This window comes from Monodelphis domestica, chromosome 3, assembly GCF_027887165.1.
Source record: "Monodelphis domestica isolate mMonDom1 chromosome 3, mMonDom1.pri, whole genome shotgun sequence".
NCBI lineage: Eukaryota > Metazoa > Chordata > Mammalia > Didelphimorphia > Didelphidae > Monodelphis > Monodelphis domestica.
Window position 1 is genome coordinate 381,799,763 of NC_077229.1, and position 16,413 is coordinate 381,816,175.

The 16,413-nt window shown below is 34.6% G+C and overlaps 1 protein-coding gene across 13 annotated transcripts in view; it reads left to right on the forward strand.

Annotated features, from left to right (window-relative positions):
• The window catches only part of CTNND2 (catenin delta 2), a 1,175,163-nt gene that overhangs the window by 893,770 nt on the left and 264,980 nt on the right, over nucleotides 1–16,413 (forward strand). For all 13 annotated transcript variants that reach the window (XM_001364153.4, XM_016431422.2, XM_016431423.2 and 10 more), the window contains one exon: nucleotides 4,811–5,024. In XM_001364153.4, the coding sequence (XP_001364190.2) occupies nucleotides 4,811–5,024 (214 nt within the window). The remainder of the gene's footprint in view (nucleotides 1–4,810; nucleotides 5,025–16,413) is intronic.

Below are 16,413 nucleotides of genomic sequence, written 5' to 3' on the forward strand. Positions count from 1 at the left end.
GTCTGTTTGGGGATATCCTGGTGTATATTTAAGAACCAACTCTCTTGGAAAAAAATAAATGTAACACACTTTTCATTTTAATCTGCGTCATTAACATTTATTCCATCACTTTCTTAAATTTATGCAATCAAAAAGTTTATATAATGCTTTCTAGCTTTTGCCAGTTTTTGATGTATGAATACTTATACTGAAAATTTAAGACTTAGACCTTGGGAGTTAGTACACACTTGCTCTAGTACAACACTGATATCCCTCCAAATGTAATGTAAGTTCTTGAGGGTATCCTACCCAGCATAGTCTCCCGAATAGTAGACACTTAAATATATTCTTGTTTGTGCTTTTTTTCACTTTGATTCAATGGGACAATTCCCGAAACTAAATCTGAAAATATTTTTCCTTCCCAAATCCTCCCAGTAGCTATCTTGTAGCTTAACACTGTTATTATTGTTGAGTCATTTCTGTCATGTCCCACTCTTTGTAACCCCATTTGAGATTTTCTTGGCAAAGATACTAGAGTGGTTTGCCGTTTCTTTCTCCAGTCCCTTTTACAGTAAAGGAAGCTGAAGCAAACAGGGTTAAATGACTTGCCCAGGGTCACATATTTATTAAGTGCCTGAAGTCATATTTCAACTCTGACCTTCCTGCATCTCTTGAAGCTTTATCCATTGTGCCCCCCCCCCAGCTGCCCTTCGCTAGCTTTCACACTAATAGGTCATTAGCTACTAATTATTACTTTAATACTACTAGTTAGCTAACCACTTCCAGTAATTATCACTACAAATGTTTATATTGAGTAGGACTAGAATTAAGTTCTTTTTACTCCAAGTACAACAATGTTTCCCTCTATTCCATCCTGCTTCTTTGATGTACTATTGAGAGAATAAGATAGGGTATATAGTTAAATGGACTTTAAGTCAAGTGGAAAACTATACTATTAATTACATAATACCTGACAGTTATATGATGGGATAAACTTTTCAGAGGCTTTTCATATACATTATTTCAGTGAATAAAAATATTAAACAACCACCTGCTGTGTAACAATAGAAACATATTTCTGGTTTCATATGTATTCAAGAAATTTTAGAATGACTATGTAAATAAATTCTTAAATATTTTATCTATGTCTATATATTTATATTAATATATAAATAAATTTAATTATTTTATCATAAGCACACACACACACACACACATATATATATAAATGTCCAGAAGCATATAATTCTGTTACTACATAGCAACTGGTCACTTATTAATGTATTTAACTGATGAAATAATATATCAATATATTTTTAAAGTATGATTCTATACATTATATGTTATTAATTATTAATTAGTATTAACATTAATAGTATAATCTTCCATTTGGCTTTCTGAGTCAGGTCATTATATACTGTGTCTGATATATATATATATATTATATATATATAATATATATACACTGCCTATAACATTCTGATATAGTTAAATGGAACTATTCAAAATCTTACCAAAAAAACCCATACTTCCACTTCCCCATATGAGAGCTTTGAAATTAGTATTTCCAATGAATGCATGTTTTATTTTTTCTCACCTAGGTTAAGAACAGAAAAACTAGGGCATTAAGTTCTATTCTTTTGAAAACACTGATTAATGGAGACATGTCTTGGACAAGCAACTATCATAGCATCTTACTGGTCAAATTGATGTAGCTGACCTTAAAATAATACAAAATGACTTGAATCATTTCATTCTGGAATAAATAATGATTTATATCCCACAATGGACACATAATCTATCAAATTAGACAGCTCATACACTAAATCAAAATTAGACAGTTGCTATGAAATGCCACTCCCCCTATCTACGACTCCAGTGAATCATACAATGTGTTGTGTGATGTATCATGGTGGGTTTTTCCCCTGCATTGATCATTCTGTACAAGAGAGAAACAGTTAAGATTATCCTGTAACAATCTGATAGGTATTGGGGGGAGAATAAACTTTAAATTGACCTCAATATTTCCTCTAGTAAATATCGTATATGTCACTAAAATTAATGGATTTTCTGTAGAAAGTAACATAATCTGTCTCCAAGGAATTCCTGCTGTTCTTCCTGAGCGAAGCAAGGAATCAACATAGAAGGGATGCCCTAGGATTTCTGAAATTAATGTTTTTCTGTGTAATTAAGTGGCAACTACATAAATATAGTTCAAATATAATAATGCATACAGATGAGCTATTTGCGCCTTCATGAGACTCAGTGGGGAGTAATTTTTGATTGTTTCTTTTGATCATATGATCAAAATATTATTTCATAGACATGAAGAACAACTAGTGTGGAAAGACATTTCACCATAGGCAGAGAGGTTCTCTGTCACTTAGAGAGAGTTGCCTGAGGGCACTAATAATTTAATTGTCTTGCCAGGGTCACACAGCCATTATGTTATCAGAGAAAGGAGTTGAACTCTAGTGGTTTTCTTACCTGTAGTGCTGACCCTCTGGCTACTACCACATCCCACCCCACTGCATGATGTCTATGTTGAAAATAAAAGACTAGAAATTAAAACCATTTTAAGATTAACTTTTATGAAGTGGAAGTTGTTCATATTTTTCCTTTAAAACTAAAAATTCCTGAGTTGTAAACTCATCACTTTTGAGAATCATATGATTCCAAATCAATAGAAATTTAGAAATGCTTTCTTAAACAAAAGGGATACTTAAGATTTTTATAGATTAACCATCTATAGGTATATTTACTCTATCCCATTCTCCATTAATACCAGAATATAATGTTCAAGTATAAAATTAGAAAGGTTCAGGAAATAGACTCATAAACAGTTTTTTTTTCTATCAGCCTTATTCTATCAGTTTTAAAATAATTGTTATATCTGATATCAGTGAACTCATGGATTACTATTGATGTTTTCAGTGTAATTTAAAGTGACTATTTGTTCTTAGATTCAACCTAGTTTCTTCCAGAGACTGAATCTATGGAAACCCATTTGGGGTTTTCTTGGCAAAGATACTAGTGTGGTTTGTGATTTATTTCTCCAGCTCATTTTACATATGAGGAAACTGAGGTGAAAAGTTCAGTGATTTGCTCAACATCCCACAGCTATTAAGTGTCTAAGACCAGATTTGAACTCAGGAAGATAACTTTTCCTGACTCCAAGCCACTCCTCTATCTACTGAGCCGTCTTGCTGCCCATTGAATCCTGTATGAAATCACCTAAAAGCATTCCTCTCTCAATTGAATAAAAAGCCCTAAAAGCAGAAATATAAGGGTTGACCCTGCGTAAAATTATACAGCAGCAAGAGTGTTTCCAGCCCTTTGTCATCCATTCTCATTGCTTTTGTACTTTTCTTTTGCACATTCTACAAGAAGCCCATTTTGCTCTTATGTAAGTTTCTCAGGGCATCACTGCCCAGGCCTGCTTTTCCTTTGGATTTTCCCATACTTTCCATCAATTAAAATGATGCTATGGTCAGTATCCTATTTGCTTATGACCTGCTTTGATAGTTAACCTGATAAACATGTTAAGGTGTTAAAAGGTTAGTAGCTGCCCTTCCCATATAACATGTTGTTGTTTAAATCAAAGTTTAATACTAAAATTGAGGAAAGAATAATGATGGGAATTTCAGTCTAGGAAAATGACACAGATCACACAGAGGAAATTCTACTGTTCTGTATTTGTTCTCCAAGAGCTGCACTATCATGAAATTCTGGCATCTTGAAGTCAACAGGTAAATTACCAAAGTCTACTTCTTGGGCTCCTGGAAAATGCTGAAGCAAAGAAAATTGCTAAGTGTGATCTGGTCATTTTCCCATTTTAAAATCTGAAATGCTCAAATGCATCTTTTCTAATGAAAACTCCATCAAATAGCCCTTATATTAAGCACCCACTTTGCTTTGTTGGCAGCTAAGCTGTTTTTAATTTTAAAATATGCCTAAAAGCCAATCGATCTAAAAGCCATTCAGACACTTAAGAAAATGTGCTGTTAGCAATTTTGTTCTAGTTTGTGTGAAATTCACAAGTTAGTTTGGTTCTGTTCTGTAAAAATATGGAAATGAAGGGTTTCTTTTTTTCTTCATTACTGAAATAATGTCTAAATGAAATATGGTAATAGAGATAGGGACAGGAACTGACACTCCACTGATCTAGGAAACACTCTACCAATACAGGTCATTACCTTTTCTGAAATATATAGTCATAGAGAATGGCAAAGAGCAGAGAATGGGTTAGTGACCTACTGCGGGGTTTTACAAGGCATATCTTCCTTGCTGCAAGGCCAGCTCTAGGGCCAAAAGGGATTTAAATGCTTTTTTTTTATTCTAGGGAACATTGGGAATGACTTTCCCAACCTAATTGCATTGGTCTATTCAATTTACACTGAAAATCCTTGAAAAGTTCTCCTAATAAGCAATGTTTTAATTTCTAAATATCATTTTAATGATGCTTTAAGATTTGGGGCAGTTTCTTTTAAAAAGAGAAATGAATAATTTCTAATGAATAATTATTACTACTTTATTCTTCTTTGCATTTCATATTATATCATATTTGCACATACAAAGTTACATTATAGCCTTTTGGAAATTACAAAAAAGATTCTGAGATTTAAATGCAAAAGCTTATGCTTTTTCTTTGATGTACATTAAAGAAAACATTGCCAGAGTCCAGAAAAGTGAGTCAGCTTGTTTCCTTTTCTCTTTCAATAGCTTATAATGATGCTGATTAAAGAGAATACATAATCTAAGGACCATTCCTTAACCTTAAAAATAAATCCTATTAACTCAAACAAATGTTTTATATGTTGGACATTTTCAGATAAGAAGACAAGGAGGAATACAGTTACTGGTGGACCTGTTGGACCATCGGATGACAGAAGTCCATCGTAGTGCCTGTGGAGCTTTGAGGAACTTGGTGTATGGGAAAGCTAATGATGATAACAAAATTGCCCTGAAAAACTGTGGGGGCATCCCAGCATTAGTACGGTTACTCCGCAAGACCACTGATCTAGAGATCCGAGAACTGGTCACAGGTATGAAAAAATTATACTTTAGTGTTAAGTTTTTGAGATTGTAAATTTTTTGATGGTCAGCATATGGACTAATGAAGTAATCTTACAGGATGGTATTGATTGTACAATTCATAATTTGACAGTTTAAGCAGAATTAGAATACACTAAAATGTACTTATAGGAAAATACTGAACATCATTTAATCTTTCTGTAAGAAGCCACCTTCCACTTAATTCACAACCTTTTTAGAACCTTGTAATTTCTTATTTATATTATGAACAGCAGTTAAATACTGTATGGGCAACATTGTAATAATAGCTGTTGGAAATGTCACAATGAATGCTGAATAACAGAATTTGAAATCCTTTGTGTTTAACCTCCTGAACAAGAGTTCATGTTCATACTCTTACCTACATGGTCTAGAGAGAATAAGGTATTTCTTATTTAGCATTGGTCCCACTAAATTCATGTGCAATGACAACTATGTTGCTGGAGGAGATCTTTTCTCATTTACTCCTGAAGGTCACATTCAAACATCACCTGTTGCTCCCTGGAGCATTAATCCTACACTGGCTATGAATTCAAATGTGTAGGTGACCTTTCAATTCTCACAAAGTCAGAGACTCTATCCTTTCGCATAGAGCAGAAAAAAATAAATTCATAGACTAAGAGGTGAGGTCCTCTCATGAAAGGCCATGGCTTCAACAGGAAAAACTCAGAGTCTCTACTCTTAGATCATTTTCTGACAGGACACCATGGGTGAAGGAGTCATCAAAAGGGCCCAGGCTAAGTATCAGGTCTTGTAGAATATCTCTTCAGCTGAAGAACCTCCTCTTTCCCCCTGTGATTAACTATCTGGGTACAATCTCAAAATGTCCACACATTGTCCACAGCCTCTTCAAGGTACGATAAACTCATGCACCTCCTGAAACAAACCTATGATCCTATTGGGGAGATATTCTATGCATGTACCAGACCTTACTACACATGTCCTGCCCCTATCACATAATGTGTCTTTAAGAGACTTCTTTACATAGTATTGGCTAACCATTTCACTAATTTTCAACTTTGCTTAGCATCTGAGTTGTGAACTGACAAATATTGATATTCTGGTTTTCCAAGATTTTACAATATACTTAAGAAAACTATTAAAAATTGTTCATAAATATGGCTTAAAACTGGACATGGTGGTTATTTTATTTCAGAATAGAAACATTCAGGGCATTCATACAAGGACCCTTAGCTCTTTTAACTCACCTTTTTTTTTTCTTGGTTTCACTACCAGAATTGGGATTCTAAACTTCTAAACTTAGAGTCAGGGACTTTTAGTCTAAATTAGAAATATAGGAATTAAACAAATTGTCCATTTTGAAATTTTAAAAAGATTAATTTTTTGGTCTGTACTTAAAAATCTTGCAAATATTCCCAAATCTTTTCACACATTAGGCACACTTGAGAAATTGATTATCATGGTACTGCTGATGGTATCAGAACCTAAAATTTCTCCTAGTTTCTGTGTAGATCCTCAATCCACATATTGAGCCAATGGCTAAATAAAAAGAAACCTTGGATGAATGCTCAAATACTTCCTAAATGGATTTGTGTATGTCCTACATATCCTTTTAAATTTGGGAGGAGTAAACGAGGGTAGTTGTGATGCCTGAGAACATTAAAATTATTTAGTGTAATAGTTCAAATTAAATTCAAATATATGTCCCTCCTTCCTTCTCTTACTTTTCCCTTCCTCCTTACCTTTTGTCACTCTTTCCCTTCCATCTTTCCTTCCTTGTTTTCATCATCCCTTGATGCTTTTCCTCCATCCTTATTTTTATTATTTATTACATATTGGCTATGTAGCACACTTCTAAGCACTAGAGATAATTATAAATTCAAAAATTAATTTAAGAAAGTTGTATTCAGATGCTGCCTGCTGGGAAGAATATAAAATCAATAACTGAAACTGATAATAAAGCCAGTAGACATTTATTAAATTCTAACTCTGTGCTAGGCACTGTGCCAAGTGGGAGAAATACAAATACAGCCTTAGGAACATCAATCTTTGCTTTCAAGGAGATTGTGTTTTAAAGGAGGGGGAAAAACACATGAAACTAAAGAGAGAGGGATTGGGAGAAGGTACCAATAAAGGACCATGATAGAGGAAATCTAGGGAGTCAGGAGTAGAAATTGTAGAAGAATGAAGACATGACTGATATGAGCATTCCTGGAGGAACCAGCTCATTAGAGGAAAGGGTCTCATATAGATTGTACTTCAGGTTCTTGGCACTTAGTAAAAGCAATATATTTAGTACCAGGGATACAAAGAAGAACTCATTTCTTATTTTAGTCCTTGAGAAGATTCCATTGTGAGAGAGGAGGAAGATGTTCAAAAGTAATTCCTTTGGCTGAGAAATTCAGAGGAAAAGGTCAGGCAAAATTCTGTGAAAAATTTCACATAGGTGCTACCACTTTCAATTGGCAAAGCCAGAGAAGATTGTCTGGAGGAGATGAGAGCTAGAAGAAAGAGAAAGGTTTTCACACATGACAAATTCATTGGGTCATTAGAGGAAGGGCAGAAGTTGAGGAGAAACCTCAAACCTCATGACACAAGGCTACATTGAAAGAGAAAGAAAAAGTTACCACGTGGGAAGCTACTTCCCAGGGGAATGGATTAAGGTCTTGCCACTGGTTACTAATGATGGCCCACCCTACTTATGGCTCTGTTGGTAACTAACTAGATGAGAGGGATAGGCAATAAAGAAAACTTGGCCCTTTCTAGGGATTACAGTCTTGCAGGAGATATGTGCACACATAAATAATGCAATAGTCTTATGGTTTTAGGCATGCCTTAAGATACTGAGGGTTTTACATTTCATTTGACTTCTTAATTACCAGACCTTTTATAGGATAACTGTTAACCAGGATTAATTCCCTGCTGCTTGTCAAGGTGCTGCTGAGCTCAGTGGGGCTGTGATGAGGCATCCTGCTGACCAGCAAAATAGGCCTTAATAAAATGAAAATCCCATTTGTTGAGCCCTTTCTTAAGCTATTTTCCAGCTTAAAGAATCACTCTGTAGGACTTCTATATGCAAGAAAAAAATAATTTCAAGTGAACTTAAATACCCACCGAGAGCACCATGAAGATGTTTTTTTACCATTTGATCAGTTTCAGGCACTTTGCTATCAAAAAAAACATTTTAAAAATAAGAGGTTAATCAGTCTATATTCAATCTCTCTGTTGTTGTCAATTTAGGAAAGGAATTATAAGGGGCAGCTAGGTAGTTTGGTGGATTGAGAGCTAGACATAGTGTCAAGAAGTCCTGGGTTCTAAAGTAGCCTCAGACACTTCCTAGGTTTGTGACCCTGGGCAAGTCACTTAACAGACATTGCCTAACCCTTTATTGCTCTTCTGCCTTGGAATCAAAGATGGAAGGTATGGATTTATAAAAATGAGAGAGAGAGAGATAAAGAAAGTAATTATATTACCAAGAATCAGAGGCCAATTTTCTTTAGATTCTATCCTTATGCTTTTTGACAATGTCTCAGGTGATTTCAAAATGAAAATTTAAAAGGTCTTAGCAAAATAAAGCTAACATGGGTTTTACCAAAAGCCTATTTTAAAGCTTTTGTTAACCTGAATAGCTTCAGAATGAACCAAGACTTTCGGGATGCCCTGTATAAGAATATCAATTTCTTTATAATGACTATGAATGATCATAGCCATGCCCAAAGTGTGTTTTCTATTTAAGTTCATAATACCTGAAGTGATTATCATAAAAGAAGTAGTAATATTACCTTTAGTTTTCATATTTATAGGAAGGAATAGATAAAATATATCACGAGTCATATGAATTCATTCTATTAGGAGAAGTATATGCAGTCTTTGATTACAAAATCTCATAGAGACTGATAAACATCAGTGTTTTCATCTTATGGAAATCCAGGTCCACGATGCTTACATTAACTTATCAAAGTCACACATAGGATCCATGATGCCTTATTTTTTTTAGAGGAGTCACATTTGTAATTAAATACTTAGTGGCCTTGTTTTTCATAAAAATTATCTCATTAATCTTCAAAGGGTTTTTTTTAATTGAATTACAGGCTCTAACTGGACTCTAATTGTCTATCATATCAAATTATAACCCTTGATCATTAGATAAAAAATGTATTAGTCTGGAGGTTGAGTGGTTTAGAACATACCTGATTTGGAGTCCCAAATTGAAAGTCCTTACCTTGATAACTGTATATAATCTTGGATGTCAGTGAACCTCTGCAGGTCTTAGTCCCCTTAGTTGTAAACTGAGGCATTGGACTAGATGTGTAGGTCCCTATGATAAAGCATTGCCAATTAGCCCCTCTGGATACTCATTATCCATTTTGTTCTGCTTAATCTGCCTAAGCAGTTTAAGTCTGCATACCTGTCCTAAAGTCGTTTGAGAGAGATTCAGGATTCTAGGATGTAATACAAGGAAAGGCAGAGCACTACCGGGCCAGATATAGAGAAGTTAGAAAGCAGTCAAGAGAAAGTAAAACTAGCCAGTTTTATTGAAGTGCTAACAAATGTCTTCATGGAGGATAGAAACAGGTCAGGTCCCCCGTAGTCCTAGAACACGTACAGAGCACCAAAACCAGTGTGAAGCTGGGTGAATTTTTCTTGGGTTCTTATTTGAGTCAAGGAAAATTGGGCATTGGAGAGAGGGTGTAGGGATCCTGAATGTGGTGCCCATGTATTACTAGGGAATTGGCAAAGAGGGGACATTCAAACTTCCTACCTTCACCAAGAGACTTCTGACCTTTATTGCAGATCTTACTTCGATGGGAAGCCTCAGGGAATTGTTCTTCCCAGCATCTTCCATTAGCAACGCAGGGAGTCTACTGAAGACCTTACAATTCCCTACACAGGCCAAATCTGCTTCCATGTAAATGTAATCGAGTTCAGCATTCCCTTAATAGGAATCTTCTTCCTTTCCCCCCCACTATTCAATGGGCATCTCTTCAAACTTGGCACCAAGGGTTAATTGCTTAATTAGTACTTTCTACTTCAATCTCATCAAATTTCAGAATAACCAGTTGTTCAGTTGTGTCCCAACTCTTCATGATCCCATTTGGGGCTTTCTTGGCTAAGATACTAGAGAGGTTTGCCTTTTCCTTCTCTAGATCATTTACAGATGAGAAACCCAAAGCACACAGGGTTAAGTAACTTGCCCAGGGTCACATGGCCAAGTGTCTGAGGCCAGACTTGAAATCAGGAAGATTCTACTCTATCCACTGTGCCATGTAGCTGCTGATGGAAAACCAGTACCTTCACCATATCTCTCTTCTTTCCTGTCTCTCCAATTATTTAGCATTTACGTGTATATGGCTGTGTGGTTGAATTAATTATCTAAATAGTTATTAAAGTTGTGGTACTTTTTTTACTTGTTTTCATAATAAAAGTCCATGCCTAAGAATTCCCTGGGCATTTGGAGGAAATTGTTTAATTAATTGGATCATTGCTTTATTAATTAACCAACATTTATTAAGTGTCTACCATGTACCTGGCACTGTGGTAATACTTTATACTAGCATTTTACTATCATCAGTGATAATGAGGTACACAGCATGTAGTAGATAATAAATATTTCTTGAATATTCTACATAAATTACCAAAAGAAATAGCAAGAGCACAAGTATATTGTAATAATGGAGGAAGTTGTCTATTTTGTATTTACTTGTGTTTGGCCTATTAGAGCATTAACTTGTTAAGTTTAGGAAACAGCGCCTTTAAAACTGACTGGAGGGTCTAAAACAAACATTTATAACTACTGGGGACTCAGGAAACTGTAGAGAATATAGACAATGTCTAGCAATTTGCACATTTCTTTCTCTTGCCTAAAAGACACCAACCAACCTATTTCTTAACTTACTTTCACATTTGGATCTGTGAATTCATTGATAAGGCTGTCTCCAGTAATCTTGGATGATTTTGAAGTATTTGAGGAAGATGTCTAAGGAAAGTCTTCCATGTGGTGTTTTTACTTTACCAAATCAAAAAGGCTTTTTTAAATTTTATTTTATTGATATCCTTTGTTTTCATGTCTCATTCACTTATGAATATGTCCCTCTCCTCTCACTTATCCAACCAGCCATCTCTTGAAGCAAAAATTAAATAAGGAGGAAAAGAAGCAGTTCAGCAAAACCATCAAACCAATCCATCAAACCAAAAAATACCCAGCATGGGTGGATTGGGAGCCAGGCCTATAGATGGGAGATCCTAGGTTCAAATTTGACCTCAGACACTTCCCAGCTGTGTGACCCTGGGCAAGTCACTTGAACCCCATTGCCTAGCCCTTACCACCCTTCTGCCTTGGAACTAATATGTAGTATTGATTCTAGGATGGAAGGTAAGGGTTTAAAAAATAATTCCCAGCACATTGACTGTGTCTGACAGCTTGTAAAGCATTACATATTCAGTGTCTTTTACCTCAGTAATGATGGAGGGGAAGAAGGAATATTTTCTCATGTCTTCTCCAGAATAATGCTTTTATCCTTTGGCACTAGGTGTATAGTTGTGTACTAAAGAAGAGATCCTAATAAATCCCTCTTTCTGGCCCTTATTCTGTAGTTGGCTCTTAACCAGTCTGTCCTTTCTATCTCTGGTTACTCTTCATCTCTTCCTCTCTAGGGGGAAAAAAGTGAATAAACAATGATCTCAATAGGGTCTCATACATTCTTCCCCTTTAAACTAGTGGGGTGACTACCACCTTTTAAGGGATCTTAAAGAGGGGAGGAAAATAATCAACACTTGAGGGGAAAAGACTCAAAAGGGGCTCTGTGAAAATAGTAAGTACTAATCTTTATTTCTCCTTTAACATCTCTACAAAAGATTTTATGAGAATAATATATATATGTATGTGTGTGTTGTGACTATAGATATATTATGTGTATAATAATAGGAGAATAATATATATACTCACTATATATATTATGTGTACATATATTATATTTTATTATTATACATATACACATACACATTGATGACATTTTGAGAAAAGAATGGAAAGGCTTTTACAAACTAGATGCTATAACAGACCTTATCTTATTTCTTAACACATGCAAGAAAACTAATGTGTTTAAAGAGCTAAGAGGAACCAATAGTAATTTTTTATAATGTGGGATTCCTCCTTAATTTTTTGCATAAATGTCTTAACCATTTCTAACCTGGGTTTTTTTAAATGTCTAATTTTAGTGAAAAAGTAAAATTTGAAATCTGGACATAAGAAACATATAGTAGTCCAAATGACCAAAGAATTATGAAGACCACTAAATTACAAAACAGATTATCTGTGAGATGGAAAGGAGAAGCAATAGCCCTTGAAAGTTTTAGATCATTTATTAAAAATTGCTTACTAATTAAGCAATGAAAAATGGATGCCAGGTTTCAGCTTGCATTTGCAAACAAAACTATAGGCCTCCGTGTAACACAGTTGGACAATTTCCACTATAAAATCTGTTTATAGCAAATTATATTTAACCAAAGCCTAAGTGAGGCCACCGGTTAGGTAATTTTCTCCCTGGAACACAATTACTGTGAGAGGATGAACAGAATTTTACTTAAATCCAATTAAAACTATTGTATGCTTACATTTGCTTGAAATAGCCCCAAACAAACTTAAATTGCAGAGGCTGTATATTCTTTAGAGACTTGTCTGGCTTCATTTTTGTTCTTTCAAAAGTCTATAGATAATTTACTTAAATTATGATTGGGGTGTTCTGGTGCTAAAAAATAATACACAGCAAAAACAATTATCAAAGAATAAAAACTAGTCTATTCAGTTTATCTCAGTAGCTTAGATTTTAGAGCTTGATGAAACCCTGTAGGTCATGAAGTGCAACCCTCTTATTTTACACATAAGGAAAATGAGGCCCAAAGAGGTTAAGTGACTTTAGTGGCCAAGCTAGTAAATATCAGAGGAAGAATTAGAACCTCGGTCTTTGGGAATCCTAGTCCATAGATCTGTTTACTGCACCGTATGTCACATGTTCATTAATATGCCTATTATTTCTAAGGCACCATGCAAAGTACAGACATAGATACAGGAAAGGAAGTACAAAATGACCCTTGTCTTCAAGATGATCAGTAACAAGTTGAAGGATAATGTGATTTCATAAATAAAAATATACTAGAAAGGGCAGGTTGAAAGTGATTTCAGGAATACTATGTGAGAGGAGAAACACTTCTGACTGGAAGATTTAATCAATCACTATATATTTATGAATTTTTGCAAGGTTTCATGTTAAACGCAAGGATACAAATAGAATAAATTAAATAATCCATACTAACAAGGAGTTTGCCTTCTAACAAAGGAAATAACAAGTGTGTGTATGCATGTCTATGTACACACGCATATACACATGCATATTTGTATGTTATGTATAAAAGTATGTTTATGTTCCTATAAGTAGTTTTGACCACTTCTAGAAACTCTATTGTGTAGTCTCCTATGCAAAAAAAACAGTGGAGAAGGGTCAAAGTAGGAAGCATACTGGAGGTCCTGAGGTCAAATTTGACCTCAGATACTTCCTACTTGTGTGACCCTGGGCATATAATCACTTAGCCTCAGTTGCCTAGCCCTTACCACTGTTTGGTTTTAGAATCAATTTAGTCTAAGTTCTAAGACAGAGAGTAAAAGCTTAAAAACATTTTTAAAGCAATAGATACTTTTTCCATTTGTTCCCCTCATCATAGGTATCAATTAGGAGAGAAAAATTAAAGAAAGGGAGAAAATTGGAGGAATTTAACGGAATAGAAATGAAGTGGGTCACTTCACAAAATGAGTTCAAACACCCAGAATTTCAATTATTGGAACCGCGATTTATTAATAAAAGAACAAATAAAGAATCTACCAGCTGGGACAGCCTTCAATAGTGGAAGCTGCACCGGTATAACATTTTGGAACAGTTTATATATGGTTGCAAGATACAAAGTTATTTCTTTTTACACATAGGTTCTTAATCAAACATACCGTATCACCGACTCAGGAATGTGGGGTTGGAGATGAGGAGGCAATTCTCAGATTTATGTGGGGGCTGTTATTTAGGGGCTGCTTATTTTCATATCCATTTAGTCACTTAGCCCTAGTCAGTCATATGTTATCTTGCTTCAATCCTGACCTCCTGAAATTCCTTTTGTCTCCTGCCCCTTCCTAATTCTCATCCCCCAAGCTAAGTAGAGACTGGTCTTCTGTCTGCATAAACAGCTTGGCCTCCTGGGAGAAGGGAAGCTGTGTCTGTTCCCTAAAAATGTAGGAAGGGATTGATCTGCTTTATCTTCTTCAATTTTATTATCTTCCCTTATTGGGACTACTTCAGAAAAGGGTCTTGAGTTAAAATTGAGGAATAAAGGAGGTAAAGAGTTAAAGTTATATACAATTGAGAATATAAAAGAAAGAGAGAAGTCATGTTCCTCAGTGCTTTAGCACAGTTCCTAGCACATAGTAGATGCTTAACAAATGCTAATTCATTAACTGATCCAATATAGTCATTTATCAAAAACTGAAGTCATGTCTGTATTTATATACACTCTATATTTCTTGATTCCATCTCAATTTGCTTCCTTTCTTTTCTTAGCTCTGTACCACAAACTTTACTCAATATCCAGTTTGAAATGGGGGTGCCTAACAACTATCCAAAGGCCTTGAATTGCTTTGGGCCCTAGTTGATCATCTTCTTTCTTCCCATTATACTGCACAGAAATTTTTCTTTCTAGTCAACAATTTTTCTCTAGTAAGCAACCAAAGCCACATCCATTTCTGGTTTTTTATTACTACAAAAATGAGAAATTGATGTCTGATTTAAGTATCCTCCAATAATTGATTTAGTGTTATATTATTATGTGCCTCTTATTTGATTTTCTTTAGTGAACAAATTAATTAAAAATGTATTGCTTTGTTTAAAGCCCACTATTATTATTTATCTAAGATTCACTGTTGTTAATATACTCATCTTCCAGAACTACAATAGATTTCTGTTTTCACCGATATGGGGACTCCCTCCAAACATGAAGTTTGAAACCCATCTCAGGATCTTCTCAAATCCTTGACCATGTCCTCTTAAAATCCATTATAGAGGATCTTTGTAACATCCAAGGGCATTTTTACAATTTCAATTATTTTACATCTTTTGACTATTTGTCATCTTTTCAGTGTCCTCTTTAACTATCCATGGAATGATTTTTATGTAATTTGATACTCTATAAACTTTATTTAAACTTTTCTTTGTCTTCCAAAGTCTTTCTTCACATTGTGAGGTGATGCTACTCATACTCTTCATTCATTCCTCTTCAAAAGATTTTATAAATGAATCCATGTTATAATTCAATTCTTCCCTGAGCTGCCATTTCTCTCAATGGGCAAGGAGATCATGTTCAAGGACTAAAGAATTTTCTGATTTTAGTCATTTCATCATTATATTGGTTAAAGCTGGATCAACTTTTTAAAATGAATTGCAAAGATCACTTTCAGTACTCATTTCTGTTTCTTGTTTTTTGGAGTTAACACTTTGTTTTAAATAGTTCAGTTTGGAATTTTTCATTATATACCATACTTCTATCAAGAAAAACAAGTTCATAGTTCTTCCTCTAACTCCTACCCATTCCATTGAAAATGATACTGTAGGACTTTGACTATCAGGGGATCATATTTCTCATGATTCTCTTCTCCATTTTGTAAACTGAAGAATGAGAATGTTCCTTGTTTTTTCTTAGTTTTGTCTTGGTCTACCACTAATTAGAGGTCAGTAATGATCAGTGAAGATGAACATAAGAATTAATCACTTTAAATGGTTCAAAATTCAACTTATGCTAATAATATAAACATATAAAGTATTGCCTTTTTGGTATGCAGGGATTGAAATATACTGTATAATACATTTTCACTTATTAGAGCTGACAATGCATAACTGATTTGTGGCTCCACTTTGCCACTCAAGGGTTACAAGTTAATTAAAAACACTTATCCTTAATTATATTTTAGACTTTGCTCTATTTGCTCTACAGTTATCACATGAAAAATTATATTAACTATTGTTCACAAATACAACATGGAAATCCCCACTGACTTTTAGAGGAGAGAAGGGAATTAAAAAACTCCCATTAATGTGCTCGCAGCTGCCTCCTTCTCTAACAGCTGTTTCTATGTATTTTTCCATTTTAGAAAAAGAAATATTTAAACTATATACCTGTCTTCATGGGTTTTTTTTTCTCAGAGATGAATAAGATCACAAAACCATGATTAGGTACAGATTTAGAGATCATCTAGTCTAACCTCATTTTTTAAGATAAGAAACTGAGAACCAAAGAAGCTAAATAGCTTTTAAGAATTAAAAGCAATGTGTTATAGAGTTGGGATTGAAATTCAGACTTTTTTCTCTC